This window comes from Phytophthora sojae, assembly GCF_000149755.1.
Source record: "Phytophthora sojae unplaced genomic scaffold PHYSOscaffold_5, whole genome shotgun sequence".
In the NCBI taxonomy this organism is placed as follows: Eukaryota; Oomycota; class Peronosporomycetes; order Peronosporales; family Peronosporaceae; genus Phytophthora; species Phytophthora sojae.
Genome location: NW_009258119.1, coordinates 1137437 through 1160961, shown reverse-complemented (window position 1 = coordinate 1160961; position 23525 = coordinate 1137437). Strand labels below are relative to the sequence as shown.

General features: G+C 50.9%; 6 protein-coding genes across 6 annotated transcripts; 3 read left to right on the top strand and 3 right to left on the bottom strand.

The window, feature by feature from the left end:
• Positions 1-959: 959 nt before the first annotated feature.
• Positions 960-2168, top strand: PHYSODRAFT_376467 (hypothetical protein; the record flags this gene model as incomplete). Its single annotated transcript, XM_009530207.1, has 2 exons — positions 960-1138; positions 1172-2168. Coding segments are annotated over 2 exons (1176 nt in total), but the record flags the coding sequence as incomplete, so codon positions are not given.
• A 3185-nt stretch (positions 2169-5353) lies between these two features.
• On the bottom strand, positions 5354-5683 carry PHYSODRAFT_301606 (hypothetical protein; the record flags this gene model as incomplete). Its single annotated transcript, XM_009530206.1, has 1 exon — positions 5354-5683. The coding sequence occupies one exon, from the start codon at positions 5681-5683 to the stop codon at positions 5354-5356; it is 330 nt and encodes a 109-aa protein (XP_009528501.1).
• A 2726-nt stretch (positions 5684-8409) lies between these two features.
• PHYSODRAFT_504867 (hypothetical protein) lies at positions 8410-8847 on the top strand (the record flags this gene model as incomplete). Its single annotated transcript, XM_009530205.1, has 1 exon — positions 8410-8847. The coding sequence occupies one exon, from the start codon at positions 8410-8412 to the stop codon at positions 8845-8847; it is 438 nt and encodes a 145-aa protein (XP_009528500.1).
• A 2264-nt stretch (positions 8848-11111) lies between these two features.
• Positions 11112-11990, top strand: PHYSODRAFT_333086 (neutral zinc metallopeptidase, Zn-binding site; the record flags this gene model as incomplete). Its single annotated transcript, XM_009530204.1, has 1 exon — positions 11112-11990. The coding sequence occupies one exon, from the start codon at positions 11112-11114 to the stop codon at positions 11988-11990; it is 879 nt and encodes a 292-aa protein (XP_009528499.1).
• Positions 11991-19422: 7432 nt separating this feature from the next.
• PHYSODRAFT_508684 (hypothetical protein) lies at positions 19423-19929 on the bottom strand (the record flags this gene model as incomplete). Its single annotated transcript, XM_009530203.1, has 2 exons — positions 19423-19641; positions 19693-19929. The coding sequence occupies 2 exons, from the start codon at positions 19927-19929 to the stop codon at positions 19423-19425; spliced, it is 456 nt and encodes a 151-aa protein (XP_009528498.1).
• Positions 19930-20406: 477 nt separating this feature from the next.
• On the bottom strand, positions 20407-21167 carry PHYSODRAFT_333084 (hypothetical protein; the record flags this gene model as incomplete). Its single annotated transcript, XM_009530202.1, has 4 exons — positions 20407-20481; positions 20535-20713; positions 20814-21016; positions 21061-21167. The coding sequence occupies 4 exons, from the start codon at positions 21165-21167 to the stop codon at positions 20407-20409; spliced, it is 564 nt and encodes a 187-aa protein (XP_009528497.1).
• Positions 21168-23525: the final 2358 nt, after the last annotated feature.

The window sequence follows — 23525 nt, the reverse complement described above, 5'->3', positions numbered from 1 at the left end:
ATACAGTAGTTGTGTCTAGAGTTGGTCAAATCCTCATCCAGATATTACCAGTTACCGTTATTACCTTCGTACTTTCCATTTATTAACGTCAATAACTTTTATGTATAGTTGGTGTGGCAGAAATATTCGATCTGCTAACGGTAATACCTCATGTGTATAGTTGGTGTGGCAGAAATATTCGGTCAACGCGTTTCGTGAAGTTGTCAACGTACGTGGAGGTCTACCGACATGAATCTGCGTATGCTCCACGTGGCAGGCAGCTCGCGCACGGGGCCTATTCTCGTCGCTGCATTCGCAAACTTGCTCCTGTAGAGCCTGCAAGCTCCATGGACCAAAACGGCCACCGCAACGAGGACCGGGCTAGCAGTGAAGGGTCTGGCCTTGGTCGCCCTTCAGTTGGCGTGTGGACCGAGTACATTGTGGTTGTGCCACGTTGGGCCAACCCGAAGAAGCAGCACCCCGACGTGACGTGCACGCACTGCTCCAAGCTCATCAAGAATGCCCAGCCCAAGAAAAACCTCCGCCCACACATTCGCAGCTGTCCCTGCGCCCCAGCGGACGTCCGGGCTAATTACCCAGTAACACCCTCCAAGCGAGATCGTCCCGACACTTCCGATAGGCCCCACAGTCCATCCAAGCGTTCGCGGCCTGAAATGGCTACGAGTGTGCTAGGACCGGTCTCAGTGACTGAAAAGGAGTTCCATCTTCAGATTGCCAAAGCGTTCTATGCCTGCGGCATTCTGTTTCGAGTCATCGAAAATGGAGCCATGAGGTGTATCCTGACGAAGTACCGGCCCGGAATGACGCTCCCTTCACGCCAAGATTTGGCGACCTCACTGCTTGATAGCGCGTACGCGGAGGAAGTTGTCAGCGTTATGGAGGTGCTGAGGGAGCAGCAGTACGTTGCCATTGTATGCGACGGATGGTCCGATCCCAACAGCGAGTCCATTATCAACTTTATGGTGACGTCTCCATTTATCCGACCCATATTTTGGTCATCGGAGCGCTGCGCCGACAAACAACATACAGGGGAGTTCATGGCGTCAGAGTTGAACAAGTTGATTCAAGCTGTTGAAAATGTCGTCGGAAAAGGATCCGTATGCGCTGTTGTGACGGACAACGCGTCTAACAGGCGTAAGTCATGGGAGCTTCTAATGGCCAAGATACCAAGTCTAACGTGTAACGGCTGCGCGGCACACATGATCAATCTTCTACTCAAAGACATGTTCGGGATGGAGCTCATGAGTGACGTCTTCAAGAAAGCCGTCCTAGTTACCAAATTTGTGCGTAAACGTGCAGCGCTTCTTTATCGCTTTCGGGCTCTGCAACGCAAGTATCTTGGTACCCGGCAGCGACGACGCGCGCTAATCATCCCTGTTTCGACGCTGTGGTACTCGAGCACAAATTGTATTTCCAGTGTCGTGAGGAACGAAGATGTGCTGCGTGAGTTGTTTTCCAACCATGAATTTCTGGCTCGTTACGGAGATGCTGCTGCCAAACTCAATCGCGTCGAGTCCATTTTGGCTGATAGCATGTTTTGGGTGAATGCCAGAGCCGTAATGCGACTGACGAACCCGATAATCCAAGCTCTCGGCGCTCTCGAAAAGGATGGGTGTTGCCTTTCGATGGTGTATGAATACTTTCGTGGACTGAAAACCCACGTCATCTACAACCGCGAAACTGATGATGTTGCTTCTGGTATTCTTAACACGATCCGAGGCCAGATTAGCTCCCGCTGGAACTTCCTCAAGCGCGAATCAATCCTCGCTGCATTTTTACTGGACCCAACTAAGTCTACGGACGACTTTGAAGGTGATGATTTGGACAATGCAGTCGATGCATGCGTAGATCTAGCTACACGAGTTGGTCTACCCTCCAACGTATCTCCAAATGCGGTTCGCCGAGCTGTCATGGCTTTTATTCGCGTGAAGAAGTCCTGGACAGCCGAAGACCACGAAAAAAACGCGAGGGACACGCCATTAGACTGGTGGCTGGTCAAGGTTAACAAGTTTCCGCTCCTACATGTTTTGGCTACCCGCGTTTTGAGCATCCCGACGTCGTCCGCTGCGAGTGAGCGCTCGTGGAGTGTTCACTCCTTCATCCGCACCAAGCGACGAAATCGGCTGAAACCCGATCGCGTGGAAAAGCTAGCATATTTGTACTCGAATGCGGGTGACAAGGCTGCAACTAGTGCAGTGCACTATCAAGTCAATGCAGAAGAAGAGGGCGAAAGCAGCGCGAGTGACGACTACAGCGATGATGACATCGTTGCGTCAATTGCTCCCAACAGCTCCAGTCGCATGCGCGGTAGTCGGTCTAATACGGCGCACCGATCACGATTCTTCACGCCCTCGCAGACCGACCAACGTGAAGCTGTCCCACCCCCGCTAGCTCGAAGAACACTATTTTCGCCTGCGCTAGCCAACCCGCTACCCGACCAAGCGACGAATACCAGCACAGTATGCAGTGACGAGGCTGCGGTCGCTCTTACGCAGTCGGTCGCTCCTACGCAGTCGGTCGCACTTACGCAGTCAACAAGCAGCGGAACCGTTTTCACGCGTGCTGATGAGCGCCAGCTTGTGCCACCGGTCGTGAGGCCGCCCGGATCGGCAAGTGCAACAACACCGAGTCAACCAACTTGCGATCGTCTCGTATTTTCAGGGGGTAGCATGTGGACTACCTCCAACTCCACAGTCGAGCACTGGACGCACCCACCACTCGCCGAGGGTGCTGTTTGGTCCAACCTGGGAGCATTAGCATATTTGACTTTGTTCACGCGCAACACGATCCATATTTTCATTCCGTTCACGCCTTCTTGATTACATATCATGCACTAGTTAGTCAAATAGAGTCGTCGTCCTCATGCAAATGTGTATCAATGCATTGGCTTCAACCTCTTTCGAATTTCTTCTAGATGCTGCCTCGGCTGATGATATTTCTAGCAGCTTCCTCCGCTTCATTTTCTCGTGAGGAGTTTTGGTTCTGCTGCGGACTTGGGTAGTTGTTCATGATAGGGGTAGACTTGATGGTGCTTGTCGGACGTGACGGCATATTCGTCGTCGCGCTACTCGAGCCTTGATCACTCATGCACGCAGCCGAGGATGTTCGATTTGCTCTTGCCGGCCTCACCACCCTGTTTCAGCGCGCACACAACCTTTCTGTGCTTGTGCGTGGTGAAGCTGCGTGTGGACCCGTGGCCATGGCGGTCGCAGAACACTTTGGTGACCTTAGTGGTGGCGAACTTGCTAGGGGTGAAGGAGAGGTGGAGGGCTAAACCGCTTTTGCCCTGACTAATCCGAGTTCAAATAATGCAAACGCCAGCTCTTCTTGCTCTTCTTATAATCGTAGAGCTTCACATCAGTTAGCTCACATATTCAGTGCATCGTGCAGTACCCGCCGAAACAGGTTGCCCTTCTACGAGATGACCTCAACTTGAACTTCTGTCACTGAGCTGCCAGCGCAACGGCGCATATTGGTACAGCAGAACGCGCACTAGCACTCCCACAAAAAAAGAAGCGTCATATTTGGTTAAGAATGCAGTAATAATGTAACATCAACGCTTGTAGCGCAACATTTAGGCCTCGTCCAACCCTTACCAGCGAGCTGTTCGTTCATGTAACAGCATAATGGCCACCTCGGCGATGTATATGATACTCTTCAAGCCCTTCCCTCTCTTGCGAATCTGCAGCACAACACACAAACTCATGAGATCCACCATATCCAGCTACACGCTCTCCCAGCGGCACTTACTTTATTTTTGATGAATCCCTCGGCCAGCAGGCACGTGACGTGGTCCACGTACTGACGGCTAGGCCCGCCCTGCAGGAGATAGGTGTTGTTGGTGCCGGACACCGTAGTGCCAAAGAACTCGCAGGTCCTGTCGCTCAGCAGTGAAGCATCGGCCTCGTCCGTCGTGAAGCGCACGCCGCACCTGTTCTCCTTGGGCACCATGTCGCCTAGTCCGAAGTAACTGCCGGCCGCAACGGTGTACAACTCGGGTGACGCGCCGATGATGTAGACGCCAACACCGGCGGCACGGAGCGCGTGCATGGCTGACTTCTGGCCACTGAAGAAGCGCAGGTCCTTGGTGAACGAGCCGTTGACCTGCAGGTCGCCCGTCGACGTATACATGGGGTCCGCGAGGGCCAGGCCGAGCGTCATGGTTTCGGTCTCCGTCATGTCCACTAGCATGGCGCGTGAAGAGATCTTCTGTAAGCAGTCTGAGTGGCCTTGTCGCAGTCCATCGTCTCGGGCCGAAAAGCAGAAGTGCAGGTACACGATGGCTTCCTTGATGACATCCAGCGGGCGTTTGACTACTGCGTTGCGGAGCCGTTGCTGATCAGCTTGAATGTGGGGCGATGTACGCGTCGTAGAGCACCTTGGGCCTATTTTTGCGAGCCCCGTGGCCAGCGTGGCGCCGGCGCCGTTCACGTCCTGACCGAGCAACGAGCTGGTGCCGAGCGACGCGTAGATTTAGGGGAGAGATTCCAGCCTGGGACCGGAGAACGCACCGCGCGCGTGCAGGCTAGCATTGTGTGGGAAGCTGATATGAGCAAAAGCTTGCTCTTCCAGAAGTTAAAATGCTTAAGACAATATTTAAGTATTACGATACACAAATGATACACAAAGGTAATACCATCGTTATTAAATGCCTAAAATTACTAATACCAGTTATTAAGAGTTATTAACTTGGTAAGAAACAACACTAGCAGCACCGAGCAGGAGTGGCCACGAGCGAGTGGTGACTCAGCAGCAGCCGCACCTCCGTTACGTCTCCGTGCCGAACAATAATCGTGGACGGCGTCTCGTCAGTCTTGTCCGGGAGATCAATCCAACGAGAGACGCTGTACAATTCGAACACTGGCTCTGACGAAGTCAACAGGGTGGAGGAAGTGTTGGAGACGCCGGGGTACATGCAGATGCCATCGCACGAACTGCCGAGGGCTGTGCAATTCCAAGTGCCTAGTTCGACCCACCGCCCGTTTGGCTGATATCCTGAACATTGGAAAAGCTTCACGATCCACTTAATAGAAATGTACTTTGATGTAGTAGAATACCATATAGACATAAGAGCAGTCATCAACAGCGCAAACTTACAGAATGCCGATCCCAATCACGATCAAACTGGCGAATGCATCTACAGGTAGAACGATAATCGGTGAGAACACGAAGAATGTTGGTGATTAGAATGTTCGAATATATCGAAATAAGCCACATCAACTTGTAGCGTAGCGCTGTCAGCCCATATTCATACAGCCCACCACTATCAGAGAACTAGCTTGTCTTCACCCTGAGCCTGGATAGCTACATATCACAAACTCGTCAAGTTACATGTATCCAACCGACAGCAATACTACATGTATGTACCTTCTTGTAGTTTGATATTGATGCAGGCGGGGATGCTGTAGCTTGGTTCTGGGTCTAGCCGACCATGCTTCAGGTAGTAGTAGACTTGATAGAGCGCCTTGCTGACGTTGTGAGGGTGCGGGATTTTTTTGTACGTGTCGAGTAGGCGCCTTAGACTATCAACGAGCTCGCTGCCGTACGTCTCCCAATCGCACGGTATCGCGCGGCAGTAGTGGCAGTATCGTACATCCATGGCGAGTGAAAGTCTGTAGGGGGAGAAAGAAAGCCAGACTATTTTTGCACAGCGTGAATCAGGTGTCAACGTTTTATCCGACATTTTGGCACTCGAAGCCTCTTTTTACCTTGATCTGGAAGCGCAGAGAGCTGTGCGTGATTGGTCATATAAACGGGGTTTCTAGATATCCTATTGGCTACCCTAAAACGCAATATAGTGTCACTACCAAGCGGGTGGTACTCAAAGGGTTAATCAGAGTACACATCAGGGTTTAAATCCATTGTGAATCACAATTTGTGATCCATATACATCGCCAGGCTGCACGATTGCCCAGTACAAGGTGGACATTCTGCTCCAAACGCGTCTATATTGACTGAATCGTTCGTCTAATCTGTACACCCACTCACATATGCTTAGCAGGGACGCGATCGATTTACAAATCGATCGAGCTAAATCAGGCTGCTAAGCGATAGATTTACAACCAAAATAGGCAAAAGAAGCGGTTTTCACAATAACAGCGACAAAGAAAAAATTGCTTGCAAAAACCGTAAAAAGCTTACTCCGCATTACCACCTTTCCCCATGAAGACGTGATTGCAGTTAAAAATTGTACTTGGATTTCTTGTTCTCGAGCACTCGGCGCACCATCCAGCCGTCCGTGTCGCGCATAGCGTTTGAAGTGAGCGCGTCCATGAGGCACGGCTTGAAGTTGGCAGGCTTCGGCTGCTGGTAAAAGTCCGGCAGTCCGAAGCTGTGGCCAATCTCGTGGGCGACGATCGTAAGCTGGTCGTCGTCGATGTGCGCCATCATGTCTTCGAGGTCCACCTGCTGGAAGTTGTAGGTTCCCCAGCCGCCACCCAGCCCCTGTGTCGGCTGGAGGTAGGCATCGTACGGCTTACCGTCGCAACCACTACCTCCGGGCGACGAGCCATCGACCGAGCGGTAGCAGCTCTCGGGGCACTGCGGGGCTCCCTTATCGTCAAGGTCGCCGATGTAGATCTTGCCAAGCGAGTCGTCCGACCACTCCAGGTTGGAGGCTTCACGAGCAGCCCAGCCAACGATGTTGATCTTGACTTCGTCGTACGACCAGCAGTCGTAGCCAATAAGCCAGCGGTTCCACAGATTGTACTGGCGGGTCAGCATGGCTTGGAACTTGCTGGCTTGAGCCTTGCTGAGCTTCGTCTCCTTGCTGTCCCAGCGGATGCAGTAGTTGAGCGTGCCCTTGTTGGCCACGATGTGGTCCATGACCAGTTGTCGTAGGGCTCCACCTCCGCCTTCATGCGGTTGTCCCAATTCCACTGGAGGTCCTTCGTGCTGATGTAGCTGTCCGGGTCGCCCACGACACACTCACCCGACTTGGACTTGATGGCTCCGAATGGGGCGTGCTTAGCGCTTGAGGTACTGTTAGAAGACGTTTGCGCCGGGTTGTCTTGCTCTGGCGCCATAACGACGACGCACTCTCGTACGAGGAAGTTTTGGACGAATTTTGCATTGCCTGCGACGAATCCTCCTCGGCTCCAGTTTGACTCGATGTGGTTGTCGCCGGGCTGGAGTTTTCGACAGTACCAGAGGCCATGGAGGTGGATGTATCCGATGAAGAAGCTATCGAGGGCGGCTGAAATGATTCCTGATCGGTTTCTCCGCTAGAGGTCAGCGTCGGCGTTGTTGTCGTCGAGGGAGTGGAGTTCTCAGATCCCCCAGTCGAACTCGGCACCGACTGCTGCGATTCCTCTTCGTCGTCCGACCCGCTGCACTCGAGACTCCCATAGTCCACATCATCGTCCGACCCGCTGCATTCCACGCTTTCGTCCCATCCACCTTCGCTTGACCCACTGGAGTCCACGCTAAGCGGTGGATTAGCGTATCCACTAGAGTCTCCACTCGGAGTCTCCGTTGACGCTGGCGGCGACATCCGGTTCCGCTGGCCTGCCCACTCGTCGGAGTCCAAACAGAGGGGAATTCCGTCGTCATCGGCTGGTTCCAGTCTCCACTCGAGGCTGTTGGGGGCGCGTTATTCGAGGAAGACGCTGTCTGCGTCCACTGGTTTTGGAACTCGGAGCCCCTGAAGCTATTCGTCCCGGTCTGCGTTTCCTCACCGGGGGCGACGGTCCCTACGCCTGCGTGATGTCATTCTGACCGCTAAAGTCAACGGCGGAAGACGTCGCGGCTAGAGTCGCCGCGACAAGCACTGGTAATCTACTTGGCGCCATCTTAAGGAAACTGGTTGTGGCTGCTACAGGAGGCGTTGGTTTGTCATTTGACTCATCCAAACGAAGCAATGCACTTTCCTAAATCGCAACACCCCCTCTACGTGTGCTATGACAAGCACATTTATTGAAGACACCATCCCACGACTCAGAATAAAAGTGACCTGCAAAACATAAATTGTGTTGTGACTTGTGATTTGTATGCTGTCAGTAAGGACTTAAAATAAACTACAACGGTACAATATTTGAAAGTCCATGATTGGCTCATAGAGTTGTCGGTAATGACTGAACGTCAGTAAGCACATAAGGTATATAGAACGTGTACATGTACTGTACAGAATTCTGCCCGAATAAGGAACGGGTATAAGGAACGGGTGTACAACTAATAGCCTCACATATTTTATATTATTTTTCAGTCGATGTGGCGATAGGGGGATGTGCAAGGTACTGAGGTACTAAGGTGAAAAATCCAGTGCCAATCATCAGCTCTCCACCCTCGTTTGAAAAATGGCGCGCATTTAGCGATCTTACTAGACTTCAAACTACATGTACCGTAGTGGTAGACTCGCACTTTTGCTTTTGCACCTCGCCCCACAAGCCCACCTCCTCCCCCACTCCACCCATGAAGTCCACACCGTCCAAGCGTCTCCGCCTCACTTGGTCTGAGAAAGTGGGCATCCTCGACAAGGCAGCCCGCACACCTGCTCTCTCCTACAGGGGCCTGGCTGAGTGGGCTGTGACGGAGTTCAGCCTCCCGGCCGCCCCAGGCAAGACAACGATATGCCGCATAATCAAGTCAAGTGCAGTCCTGCTGGGGCGGCCGCTGGAGAAGGACCAAGGAATCATTCATTGTATTAAGCGACACATTCTATCCCGCAAGATGATGCAGGCTCTAGACCGGCTTGGTGAAGGGCTAGATAATCCCTACGAGGTCGACCAGTTGACAGCGCTGTTGTGGTGCGAGGATGCCTGGTCAAAGGTTAGTGCTTCGACCATACGCCACTGTTGGAATCATTCCGGACTCGTAGGTAAAGCTGCTCTTCAGTTCATTTTGAAATAACTAAATCAGTACATTGGAAAAGTATACTCAACTTAACATCAATTTATATATTCTGCGTCTTTATATATATCAGGCGTTCCTTACTCGGGCAGACTGTTGCTGTACGACAAGGTTGCACATGCCACTGGGTTACCCAGCATTAATCTCTGCAACTCTCCTATACCAGGCACAGGACCTAAGATGGGAGTCGCTTTATTGTTTGAGTTGCTTTCGCGTTTTGTGATTACACTGCAACCTGTTCAATGAGCCTACAGCAAAGTCGGGGCATTTTTTAACTAGTATGCTTGTTTGTCGTGGCATCGAAGTCGTGAGGTATTATAATAGTCACTATTCCCCACCACTATTTAATAAGTGAATAGTGGTGGGGATTCCCAGCATCTCAGGGGAATACAACGACACCGTACAGTGCCCACCGGCTTGCTGGATGCGGGCAGCGGTGTGGTGGACCGCGTACAGTATCGAAGGCTTTTGTTTTTGTGTTTCGTCATATAAAAATATCGTACTCAATGCAATTCAATTCAATGTTTATAATTGAATCGACAATCCGACTTTCCACTCACTCCTCTACGGCAAATTTTACAATTGACAGCAATGCTACAGATTTTAGAAGCGTCTTGGGCTGCGGAGAACGATAACTCGCTGTAAGCGGTTAACGGACTGTAAAAGGGGCCCCGTTCCCCGTACAGTATTCGGGGATTGAGTTTGCTGTTCGTGATCTTTGCTTCGCATGGAATCAGCTGCTATTATTAGACTGGTATTACACGCTTTCCCTGGAAACAGCGGCTATGATAGGCTTGACATGCGGTGCATGCGCATGTGTACACAACAATTCGATGCAGAAATGACAACAACAGCGTGCGCGCGTTCGCCATACAGTTCAAGTACTTCGGTACAGCCGAACGCACACCTGATGAGAATTTGTGGCGCTTGAGTCGATGTCGAGCGGCTCGACCGAACTGCCCGTGTTGAAACTATCCAGGATAGAGCGACGCCTACTTGCCAAACCCACTACTGTACAGCAAGTGTGTCTCAGGGAGCGGTTGCTCTTGTGCCCCACGTCACTTTTGTAGCAATTTCTCTAGATGGCGGTATTGTTCGCACAACCCACTATTCGTACTAGCATTTGCAAACTGTTTGTTAGTGTATAGTGAATCTGGCTACCATAGTTGCGGAGTTAGACGGTAGTCATTCATCTCGAGACTCTTCTTAGTTGGTGAAACCTAGCTGGTACGAAAAGTCCTCCCTCTCGGCTTACATAACGGTTTAATCAATAATGATATCCTACTACACGTACCAGATTACTCTGGTTACGCCGTGGTACGCACACGTGTCGACAACCGGCACCAATTCGCTTGAGCCATTGAGCCATTATTTTGAACTTTAATGGCACACGCGTTTGCACTACCTAGGTAGTTTATATGGTGGATGGTCGAGGATGCTTTGAATTAATAATCGGGATCATGCTAACGACCATGTACCACTACAAACGTGGCCAGCGGAATTTGGTACTGTATTGGCTTCAATTCCCCGGCTCGCTCTTTCTATAATTCTGCTGTTCTCTGACAGTTGTATCCTGGGGATGCGCGAGGCTCACGCACCACCAGTAAGTCCATTCAAAACCAGCGATCAACCTATCGGACACCCCTCGCTTCCAGCACCTGTTTGAGTCCGTGTAAACACCTGGACAAAGGTATTCATAAGGTCTTCTGCCAGTTTCGTGCCGTCCTTCGAACTTGCGGACTTGCTGTGGCATAACTTTTCATTGAATTGTCCATTCCGAAATCTGATTGCACCCGCTAAATCTACGCGATTGGGCTGAATTTATGTACTTCACGCTGGGCCGTGTAAATTTTGCAGAACTTCTTGTTATTGTTTTGAAAAGCTTGTTGGTTTGGAGTGAGCTGCCAGTTTCCTGCCTCTTTTTGATAGCATTTTTTAGGAGGCTCATCACCGGAAATTGCATGTGACGCTGGAAAAATCTACCAATAGACTACGAGAGTTTGACAAGGAGAAGATGCTAATTGGCTAAAACAAGTAGGCACGGAACTGGTTGTAGGCACGAAACTGGCACCTTACCTTACACACTTACACGAATACGGTTCGTACTGTTGTTGTTATCAGTGGAATCGTCTTGCTCCTTCACCTTATGGACACCATGCAGGCTGCATCAAGGTCGCCAGAAACGTCAAGGCCATCGTAGCATCGCCATTGCGAGTCTGCGTCTTCGCATTGCCAAGCAACACCTCATTCTCCATTTATCCAAAATGGCCCCAGGTCTTCTCTCCAGCGTCTCCGCTCTCGCCCTGGCCACCGCTTTGGTAGCCTCGCCCGCTACGGCCGCGAACAGCACCGCTGCCCACGCTCCGTTTGGAACCATCAAGTCCAAGTCGAGTGAGTGTGTCGTGGGCGATCCGGACAGCTACATCAGCACGAAGGACCTCCAGTGGATTTGGGACAACCGCATGAAGGCGGAGGTGGAGCCCTACGACAACTGGATCATGGACCACATCGTGGCCAACAAGGGCACGCTCAATTACTGCATCCGCTGGGACAGCAAGGAGACGAAGCTCAGCAAGGCTCAAGCCAGCAAGTTCCAAGCCATGCTGACCCGCCAGTACAATCTGTGGAACCACTGGCTCATCGGCTACAACTGCTGGCCGTACGACGAGATCAAGGTCAACATCGTGGGCTGGGCGGCTCGTGAAGCCTCCAACCTGGAGTGGTCGGACGACTCGCTTGGCAAGATCTACATCGGCGACCTTGACGATAAGGGAGCCCCGCAGTGCCCCGAGAGCTGCTACCGCTCGGTCGATGGCTCGTCGCCCGGAGGTAGTGGTTGCGACGGTAAGCCGTACGATGCCTACCTCCAGCCGACACAGGGGCTGGGTGGCGGCTGGGGAACCTACAACTTCCAGCAGGTGGACCTCGAAGACATGATGGCGCACATCGACGACGACCAGCTTACGATCGTCGCCCACGAGATTGGCCACAGCTTCGGACTGCCGGACTTTTACCAGCAGCCGAAGCCTGCCAACTTCAAGCCGTGCCTCATGGACGCGCTCACTTCAAACGCTATGCGCGACACGGACGGCTGGATGGTGCGCCGAGTGCTCGAGAACAAGAAATCCAAGTACAACTTCTAAGTCTGTGGGCCTACTTAGCGCAAGAAGTGAACGTAGGGCTTTGTTTGTTGTCCATAGATCAATTGGTGTTTACCGAAGCTTGTCTTCTGTTTATCTATTTTCTTTTCGCGTGAGATATATTTTGCTCATTTACTATTCTGCTGCAGCCTGCAGCATTGTCTTCTGTTACCAAGTTTAGTAAAAAAAGAAACAATTTTGAAACTGCTTTTTTCTGGATTTGTCACGCCTGAAACAAATCAAACCAACCTCCAGGTTCATAGTTCAAACCAAACAAAAATTACCAGCAAACCAGGTTCATTACGGTTTCACGGTTTGGTTTGAAGTGGTTCGAACCGACCGAAAGCAAACCAAAGCAAAACAAACTGCAAAGTGTTTAGCCCCACACGCTCGGGGTTGGTCGCGACCGTGCTGATGCGATCTGAAGTCCGTCTGGCCGTCGATGTCAAAACGTATGACACCGCGCCGGTGGGTGTCCGACTGACAGCCGCACCTATTTTATTTAGATGAACTAGTCGCGGTATCTGCTACCGTCTAACTACAATACACGTCTACCTGCCGTGCACGAACTGAGTTCCGATCTTCTCGCCGTCTCTAGCCACTCGGGTGTACGCCCACTCGCGCCTACCCTACTCGTCGCAGCCGTCGAAAGACTTGGAAGCCACGTGCTTCCTCGTTTGTAGTGGGCCTACCTTGGCTCACTACTACGGCTTACACGTATGCGCACGTGTATGAGGAAGCGTAGGTTTCTTTTACTTGAGTTAAGTATACTCGAGATCCACGAGTATACTTTAAACAAGATAAAGACTCCAAGTTGCGTGTTTTGGTAAAGATGAGAACTGCAATTTTTGTTTTATGTTTCTGACTTCCTCTAGATGTAATATTCTAAACTAGGAATCTGCCAACGGCTGGTTGGCAGAATTCCAATGCTATGCATGTCACTCATTGGCTAAAAGATGCTGCTTTCAGCCAATAGGAATCCTAAATGTGTACGGACCACCCGTCGTGGTGGTCGTAAATGTATGTAGCCATTGGTGTACCTTACACCAAGGTCGAGGAAGTGTTCAAACCTCTAACAGACATCGCATCTGTTAGAGTAACAAGTGACTGTAGCCACTTGTGCGTGTAACCCCGTTACACCATCCCCCCTGTCAAGGTTAGACGTGCCGGTCTCGGCACGTCTAACCACCATTGACCGTTTGGTCAATGCGTGACGTTTGAAGAGAGCGCGCTCGTAATGGAATGAGCGCGTCGTAGTTGAAGACCGCAGCGGAGAATCTCTCTGCTGCTGAGTAGCATGCGCGGCTACGTGCGAAGCGCGTCGCTGCCGCGGGGGCAGGAACCTATGTCTGCCCTCGAAGTGTCTTAGGGCGCTGCTGTTAACAGCAGCGCTCGCATTACGTTCCAGTATGTAGCGCATGGTGGGCTTCGTATGCCCTCACCATGTCCGGGACGTCTTCGAGCAAGACGTTCTGTGGCTCTCATGTATCTTGGTTGGGAGGGAATCCTCTCCAACGGATACGAAAACGAACCAGTTGCCTGTTCGTTCTCGGGATACTGTGACCAACAATCCGCTCAACTATCCATCGAGTTGAGCCGTGTGCGTCACGAATTGGCGGCGGTGGTGGTGGCAACACGCCCCGTGTGTGGTCAACTTGGTGTTGACCCTGATCTCGCGTCTCCCCACGACCGAGTTCCGGTCGTGGAGTAGTTCTAGAGCGCTGGGTTCGGCGCTCTGAAGTATCCTCAGGTTGTGGCGGCCTCCCAGACCGCCTCGATTGTTCCGGCCGAGCTGGACCATTAGCTCGACCCGCTGCTCCAGCGCGAAGTCGCGCTGGAGGACGATGGCTTCCGCCGAGTCTTCTGCTTCGGTTCAGCCGAGCTAGGTAGTTCGTGCTGCAGGTATGGCTTCAGCCTTCCGACGTAGAAAGTCGGATGGAGACGCATACTAGACGGTATGTCCAGTGTGTAGCTCAACTTGTGGGGGAGGACGAACCCGGAGTTAATGACCCCAGCATACCCTACAGAGAGCTGGTGGGTTGTCTCCAGTACCTGGTGCAAGGCACGTGCCCAGAGATCGCAAATGCAGTGCGAACCCTTGGCAAGTACACCAAGGAGCACTTTGTGATGGCAAAACGAGTGTTACGGTATTTGAAGGGCACTCGTGATTATGGACTCTTGAGGAAGAAGCCCGTAAGCCCAGATTTACATTTCACGGCTTACGCTGATGCGGATCTCGGTAGTGAGAAGGATGATCGCAAATCCATCACGGGTGTTGTGCTTCAGATGAACGGATGTACTTACGCCTACAAGAGCCATAAGCAGTCTATTACCCAAGATGATACCTGTAGTGCTCAGTTTATTGCTGCGGCCGAGTGTTCCGTGATGATCATTTGGACGCACAATATGTGCGAAGAGCTGAAACTCCGCCGACGCCATCCGACTGTGCTGTTTCAAGACAATCAGTCGACGATCAAAGTGATCAAGGCTACGGAGGGCAACTACAAAATTAAAGGTGTTGACTTGAAGTATCACAAGGTGCGAGATCTGTATGAACGTGGAGATTTCGATGTACGCTACTGCCCTACGTCGGATATGCTTGCAGACATTTTCACTAAGCCGCTTGGATCGACGCAGTTCTGCAAACTGCGTGAGAGACTGAATGGTGTGCCGCTGCCGCTGACTGATTGCACTGGCAAATAAGTGTTGTCTGCGTGGCGGATCTCGAAGAGGGAGTGACGGAACTGGTAGTGGCTGATCGAGCTCCGCTGTTCGTCAAAGCTGCAATGGTTGACTATACTTCAGTATGGAGCTTCTAGTTGAAGTATCGCTCCTGTTTATACTGAGGTTTCTATAGCATAGTTTAACCAAGAGGGGGTTGTCACCCGAGAGGTTTTCTCCTCCTCAATCCCATTCTTTCCGTGGGCAAGCAAGCTTGTGTTCCTGCGTTCTCGTGTCTCGCCCTCCACGGCCACTGACACTACGTGCCCGGAAGAACAGACGTCCTACTGCGCAAGCCCTCAGTTGTACGTGTTCGTGAACCTTTAGTCTGTCGAACGCCATCTTGTGGGCACACAAACGTTTTTTCTTTCACTTCAGCAATTTACTTCAGCAACTTAGGACACATGAGCAAGGCTTCGCCGATGCCTCTGGTAGTTTCCTGCTACATCCAGCTTGGGCTGATTCATTGCAACACATCCACGGTTATTCATTCTCCGGCATTCTGCCCTCTATACCAACGTCTCGGGGTGCCTACGGGCTACACTCTTATAGTCTAAGAACGTCAGTATTTACACTTCTGCATGATAGCTAGTGTGCCATTCTGCATATTGGGAACTCCAGATAACCAACAACACGGTTAATCTTTATCCACCCCTTCAGCAACTTAGTACATGTACTGTAGGTGCTTGTGTACGAGGGGATTGATGAAGTGAGGGATCGTTTCATGGGTGTGTTCCGCTGCAAGCGCGGCACTGGAAGTGCGCGATGTACTTCCTTACCTGTCAAATAATAGTTGAGTTGACTTTGCCGACGGTCTCACCGCGCGCAGCGACAACCTAGTAACGCTGACCAACGACGTGCGGACTGGTAGGGAGCTTCAGCGGTAAGTGCAGCTCGCGGCACTCAACGAAAACGGAACTTTCGAGATGATTTCCATCCATCTCGAGCTCGAGCTTGTCTCGGATTTGAGGGATGGAGAGCATAGGCAGTAAACTTCAGTTACCGGGGCCAGTTTTCCGGCTTCAGTATTACTGGCTTCAGTTACCGAGGTGCCGCCTAATTAACCTGTGTTGGGCTGGCCACAGCGGGGTTACTGCTATCCCAGAATTATATAGATGATTTCGTATATATAGATACATTACCATACCAAAAGGTACCTGATACTGTACAGTGTCACTTTTCATAATTAATACCCGAGAAACTTCATAAATCACCTGAATGCTACCTTTGTCGTCGCCCCCTCCGCTTATGTACGATCTCGATGTTGCGTGAAAGTATCTTGAAGACGCCTACACGAAGGCTAGCTACGCATGAATTCAAACGCTGAAAATTCGCAAGCTCGACACTAGCAAGAACGTTATCCGTCATGGCGATGGCTAGACCACGGCCAAGAGATCATCTATTGCTTGTGCTGCGCCGCTCGCCAAGTACTTCGACAGAGATCTGCCAATTTGTCGCCCACGTCCTGAGCACATGCAAAGTTTGGTGGGTCGCGGCGCACTACTCGAGGGAATGACCCCAACAGATAGGAAAACAACTATGTATTAGCTGAGTGAGTACTTGTTTATAAGAAAATGAAAAGGCTAAGCCAACAATAGAACCCACAAAAAGTTGCCCAGCAAAAACTACATGTATAGCCAATGCAGGAGCTGATCGTTGTGGATCCCATACAAACTTCTACATGAAGGCCTAGCCGGCAAGCCCTTTTTACAGCAACCCGTTACATGTATATCTAAACTCCCATTAGAACTAACAAAAGTCGGTAACCCCCCCCCCTCACCCTTGGAGAACAAACCCTAGACCCTCCCGCCTCCGGCGGGCGTTAATTAAAGGCAGAAAGAAGGACAGCATTAGAAATTTTATACAACTGGTTTTGGAAATAGGGCGCTGTATAACATTATCACAGAGGGGTCCGGACCGGGACCGGTCAGCATTGGTGGCTTTCGATCAAATCATTGTAGGTATCTCACGTTTTGGGGGTAAAATAACTTGTTATTTAACGAGGGGTCTTCTAGATGCTGGTTGGGCAAAATTACGTCTAATCTTGCGGCTAGGGGCTAAGCCGCTAGACGCGCGCCAAGCCAGCACGGGAAAAGGAGACCCAAGTGCAGGGAACAGCTTAACAATGGGCATCACGGAGGCAGAGAGTCGAATGCAGGCCGCCCTGAAGGAGTCTGTCCAGCGGACCTTCCAGCGGACCTACAAGAATGCCACTACCCTTCGACCTAAGAACCCGCAGAGGGCGTACCGCAGTTGGCAACAGGAGTTCTTAGAGTGGTGCTCGGAAAAAGACGTAGCATTAATGACCTGACCCGGTGTACAGTTACTGGTGAGAAGATTCATCTCTTTCTACAAGAGCGCGTAATTGGCCGGGCCAAGCGCCACAAGAGTGGAAGTACACCCAGCGACATAATTGAAACCGTCGGACGTTCTGCTGTGAACTCCTATGTTGCGGCGATGGTTGACCTGTAGAAGCAGTAATCTCGCGCAAAAGTGAACAGTAATCCCTCCCCCCGAGACGAAGCTGTGACGACCCTATTGAAGCTGACAGAGTACGAAGAAGATGAGAGGAAGCGGAATTTTTTTGAGGACCGTGGAGCTGATACACTACTGGATGGCTATACGACAATCGATCAAGTTCAGGAGATAGCTCGGTATTTCTGGACACCGGCACGTGATTCAGGTAAACACTTGCGAAATTCGGTCGCTTTTCTGCTGAGCCACTACGCCCTTATGAGAGGAGAGTCGGTGCGGATGATGGAATTGGCAGCCTTACACGCGATTGTTCTCGAAAACGAGGGCTACACGCCATACAGGGCTCTGGTTATGGTGATGCGATAGGGTAAAACCAACCAAGTCGGGCGCATTGAAGTCAGTGCATGTATGCGCAATAAGCATGTCCAGATCTGCCCCCATGGAACTCTTGGATTTTACTTGTATTGGCGTTGGCATGTGGATGGCGAGGCGTTTCCCGACTTCACGTCTTCAGAGCACTGGTATCCGGTAAAGCTGTTAAAAAAGGTAAAATCCCACGAAACCAATGTCGTACAAAGTTCACAACGCAGCTATTACAGCAGCGTTGAAACATGCCGGCGTCCACAACAAAGCTAAAACTCACGGATCCGGATCGCGTATGGCGGACCTGGGAGGCGCAAGTGAGTCCCAAATTCGCCGTTTGGGTCGGTGGAACGGCCAATCAATGGAGAAATTCTACCTCACATCTCTTCCGAGGCAGGCGATGCGCACACTTGCCGGTTTTGAACCAAGTATTGGGAGCGTTTTTGTTGCTCGAGCTTCTGTTGATCCCCCGTTAGCATTGCAAAGTATGGTATTTTCGCAGGTGGAGGTTTGGCAACAGGCCATTGCTTCAGGAACAGCGGAACAATCGCTTGCGGCCGGAGGGTTTCTTGAGTTGCTTAAATATCTCCGTAAGGTCATCCTCCAGGATGCTATATTCTTGCATAAATCCGCACCAACGCACCCAATTTGGCAGCACATCATATTTCAATCCCGGGAGTTCACGGAATTTAAACGTGAGGCTATGCAAGCGGTTGACGCAATGGAAGCCCCAACTGAACAGCGTCTTCAGAAAGCTGTACCGGTGTTGAACGCCAAAATCGACGGGCTACACCAGGATTTCAAAAGTTCTTTAGCTCAAATCTGCTCGACCATGCGGACGGTTCCAGGTAGCCTCAGCGACGTAATGCGCATGTCGACTCCACTGCAAGGCGGCACTGCTGTCGTACAAGTTCAGCTTCTATCTGGTGGGCGCGAAGGTGACGGCGATACTGCCGTCAGTTTCGCCGATAGCTAGTGACGTGCAAAGTGATTGGCCAACGTATAAAGTTCTGCGGGGTCTGGCTACTGTGCCGGACTTGTGGAAAGAATCGTCGACCGGCTTAGCTGGCGCCAGAGCTGTCCGAGATCTCGAGGCTCAGTTTGGCACAAAGTGGTGTAGCGCGAACGAACGCCGGTTCTTCAATAGAAGGCGGCCAATTTGCAGCTTAGTCGCTGCGTTTGCAGATGATATTCTTACGGCGACTCGGGTGTCTGACGTCGTGGCAACTAATCTACCTTGCAAGTATTGGAGGAGTACCGGCATACCCATAACAAATCTCTGAACTGAATAGCGAAACACGCGGGCGAGATCAAAGATGCTGTCCAAGCTATCGCTGTATCTCGCTACCCCGTTTCCACGACTACTATCTCCGATCTCAGCCCCAACGGAGAGACTAGTCGGTAACGATTGAGACCACCACTCCGCGATGTCAACCGTATCTTGCAATATTTCAGAACTCGTCAACTGTCGGACGTATGTGTTCACCGTAGCCCTACGGATGCCGCCGAAGGAATCACAGTTGGAACAGTGGAGCAACGCTAAAAGTAATTGAATACATTCAGGCTGAAGTACTATAATTCGTACTTGAGAATATCGCCAAGCGGTCGAGTATCGAGCACAGAAAAACATGACGAACGCATTTCGTAGTCCCTCCTTCCTAATAACCCAGTATTGTTTGAACCGCAGTATTATAATGTGGTACCGCAGTGAGGTTTTGCGATAGGTACCGCAGTTATGCTTTGCTGTACCATAGTGTATTTTGCGGTACTACATATTCGGTTACTTGCTGTTTTGATCCATGATATCAATGACCGGAACCATGTTAAAAAGAAGTTGATTGTGCTTCTGTTTCTGCTCACCGGGTGCTACACTTAATCACTCTGGAGATATAGTCCTATACAGCTTATTTCGGTATGCTGCTGCGTTCTTGACACCGAAATCACCCTCTGGCCACGCGGCGATCTTCTCCTCGATCGATCCAGGCTTCTCAGCTGCAATGTGTTTTGAAATCACGTCCATGTAATGGAGAACATAAACCCCACAGTTGATGCAATTTGATTGCTGGGGCTTGGTCAAATGGACAAAGGTGCTCCACTCAAACGGAGCCGATGATTCTGCTCGAGATTTACGGGTCTCTGATAGGACCCATTGTAGCACACCAAAAGCATACGCCGAGCTGTGAGCATTTTTCATCGAGTTGACGTGATAAACTTTTGCTGGCCCCGGGTGCCTGGGGTTCTCAATTACCAAAAACCTGTAGTGGTTGCGACCCGATACTGGGAGAAGCACATATTGGTAGGACGACCAGTCAAATAATGCGACCAGGTCAGCTAACAGTCGGCGTCGTCGTTTCGGCTTTCGCGTGAATCGCGCAGTCTCCATCAATACGTACAACTCCGAGTCACATACGCGAATTAATCCTTTAACCTGCTCCATATAGCGACAGATAAAATAATCCAGCGCGGTTTGGGTCAGCCAAACGCCAGCCTGCAAGCTATCCAAATCCGCAGGGTAAACGTGCACTCTTCGGGGGTTTTCTTCATCTTCGAGATCGGTCCACACTATCAGCGGATAATTTTTTGACACGCGCTTTCTGAAAAATCGGGGGGGGGGGGGTCCACATCGTCATCATTCACGTCACTATCCTCCGTATTGCTTGGTTCATACGCGCTATCTTCGTCATCTGCCGCATTACCAGCCGGTTGCTCTTTTCCGCTGGTTGCGTGTGACTTTAAATTGGCAGTGGCGGGTCGCTGCTTCCCTTCGAGCAACCGGGGGCGTTTGCGAGAGGTAATAGTGGTAGGTTTTGCTTGAGCCGAAGGTGATATCTGAGCATCGTTGCTGCTATTAGCTGCGCCATCAGCAACCAATCCATTGAGTCTCTCGACAGACGCCCCTGCCTGGCACACCGTAGTAGATGTAGTCGAAGCATCCCTTGACACAACAGGCGAGCATGGACTAGCTTGCAAAGTTTGCACCGAAGGTACTTTTCCTAGCCAATATAACTCCTGCAAGTTATTGATGCTGCGGGTCGTGTAGTTTTCCTTGCCCGCGTGCATGGCCTTGAAGTCTGGGTTAACTTGAATGGTATCACGCACGTAGTTGCTCAGCGCTGAGTTAGCGGCAGCCGCGCTAGTCGGCGTCTCATGAAGCGCACCATCCGCCTCTTCATCAGAGTGCATAGTCAGCTGTGTTCGCGCAGCTTGCATACACACTGTCATCAACTTGTTCTCGACACTGAGTGTCGACGGGTGTGCGTGTCGTACCTGGTGCTGCCGGAGCCTCTTCCTGTAGTACCACAGGCGTAGCGATGTCGGCTCGCACCATTCGAGGGTAGCGCCGGCGATCCTGCCGGCCATCCGCGAAGTCCAGCGGGTTGTCGTCCAGCGAAAAGGTAGAGTCAGGGTTTTTCAGTATGTAGTCCTGCCGAATCTCCGCTGTCTCCCCCTCCCAGCGCTTCTTCGGAGCCCTTCCAGCGCGCGTTCGGAGCCAATTCTCTGCCGCCTTGTTGACACCTGGCCCGCTTGAGAGGCTTGCTCCTGCGGAAAGCGTGGAGCGCTGTCCGAGATGTCGGTGCCTTTGTCACCTGCGTAGACCCAGAAGCCTCTGTGGCAGCGCATCTTGTTTCTTGAGCGACGAGGGAGGTTGAGGGAGACTTCTGCGGCAATGAGCTGTGAAAGGACTTGCGCAGACTACTGACCTATTATTGGCTAAAAAGGGGCAATGACGTTATTTGCCTGGGGTCTTCTTCGACCGGGTCCCGGACTCACTCTGCGGAAGGGTAGATAACCCGTCAATATAACGCCCGTACTACGGTATTATACTTCTTCACCACTACTGTCTCAATCCCCCCTCCCCCTCATTGCTCCCATCTGCTCACTCTAACAAAGACCATCTACCAAGTAAACGCGATAACTAGCCGTCAGAACAGCAAACTCAATTCCCGTCGTACGATCGAAGAAGAAGGAATAGAAGCTGATTAACTGGTTATTCCTACACTTTACTTGCTACAGCAACGGACAGAATGCAACTGCCGACACCAGGAACTGCCACCGAACCAAAGGCAAGGTACCCGTGTGCATAAACTAAGATACGATGCACTATCCGTGTCACCCTAATTTATTGTTTTGGCCAATCAAAGTAGATTTGTGTTTATGGATTATGTTTTCAATACAAACTTTAATATACTATAAACTTGCGAAATCTTCATAATAAATGCGTTTACCAATAGAATACCTTCAGTTGGAGCGGCTGTTTTAGTAAGGTACATTGATGTGCGAGCTTAGAGTCTTCACCATCAATCACTTGTGTCGAGCATTCGTAAGACAGTTTGACGACAAATCAATTTTAGCCATGTGATTGGCTAATATTATGCGTGGTGTTGTCCGTGTATGCCCTTGGCCGGGCCGTCTGCGTCGCCGTCGTGGCATGCACCAGCAACGGATAGCCGTGCTGACGAGCAGGATCGGCAGCATGGACGTGTATTTGTTTCGTTTTCGATTTCGTAGTAATGTGAAGTGCATCACAGTTATTTGGCCTAACTAGCGACCTACTAAATGCCAGGTCCTGCAAATGAAAGTGTGTATTATACATATTTTATGAGGTCCGAGGAGCTCTTCCATGAAGCCGCGTAGTCGGCGTAAGTAGGGAGATGCCCTTCGGAGGACACGACGCGGTTGGTACACGGAGAACTGAATTGTGCTTGAGCGTACATTGAATAGTAAACGACTAGAATGTACGCTTGAGCACTCTCTAGAAACTTGTCAACAAAGCCGAAACGGAAACACTACGTAGATTCAAGCTTAACAGACAGCAATAGACTGGTGCGGTTATAAGCGCTCTAGAATCGCTGCCTCATATGCTACGTAAGTAACCACGTTATTGAAGGAAGGCTTGCCCGCATCATGATACGTACATTGCAACCTGACAGTACGAAAACACCTACAATATTTCCCTCCTGACACTATTCCTTACCATCCAGGCACTGAAAAGCTCTGGACGTGGCATTTTAAGAGCAACAGATCAGAACAGCCTTAGCGCTAAGGCTTCACGCAAGGCCTGGCGCGGCCGCCGTGGCTGCAGCCAGAATATCATCCTTTTGTCGACGGACCTACGCGCCATGCAACTGCGTCGTCTTGGCGAACAAAGGTGCCACCAACACAGCCTGCATCCGCACCGCTGTCGTGGTTGAGTGGGCCCGAGCACGCACATGCAGCTCTGCACGTCAAGTAGAGCTTTTGACCAATAATATGGCGCAAACTGGTGTCCGACAAACTGTCTTTCGTTTTGAGTGACAAAATACAATGTAGCCACTGGTATACTAAAATCAAGATGTAATCAAAATGCGTTGATTGCAAAACGTAAGACGCTTTGTCTTACGGTATGTTCTCTAGGGACCCGTATCGTCTTACGAAAGAGCATGAATCAATGCTGGTAGGTACATTCTGTCCGCTGCTGTGCTGATTTTATGTTGAAGATAGTTGATTTTGATTCTGGTTGGTTTGAATGGGATAGCTTCGAGGGACGTAGACCACTAGACCACCAGGGGGCCACTCCGATCGGAGAGTGCCGTACTGGTACTGTAGAGGGATGAGGCACTACTGGATCACGAATTCCCACGAGTTGAGTCTAGTGCCAGTCAACGACTGGTCGTCCTGGTAAAAACCACATGTAGAATACCGCCTATACATTGTACGTCTACATACACAGTCTAAACGTGTGTTTGCCTGTATTGTCAGATCAAAGTCATCGGGATAGCAGCGAGATAATTACATAAATACATACTTAAGTATTGTCTTCCTAGTGATGTGCTTTTGCTTCCACGTCACTGGAGTAGTGATTCCTCAGTAGCAGGTGGTCGCTACTTCGTTTCCTTGATGCATGGTCGGGAGTCTCGACTCGAGACAGCCACGAACATGTATTCTATAAGAGTCCTGGTTGTACAGTGTAGCATTATCGCAAACGAACCCTCTTCTGTA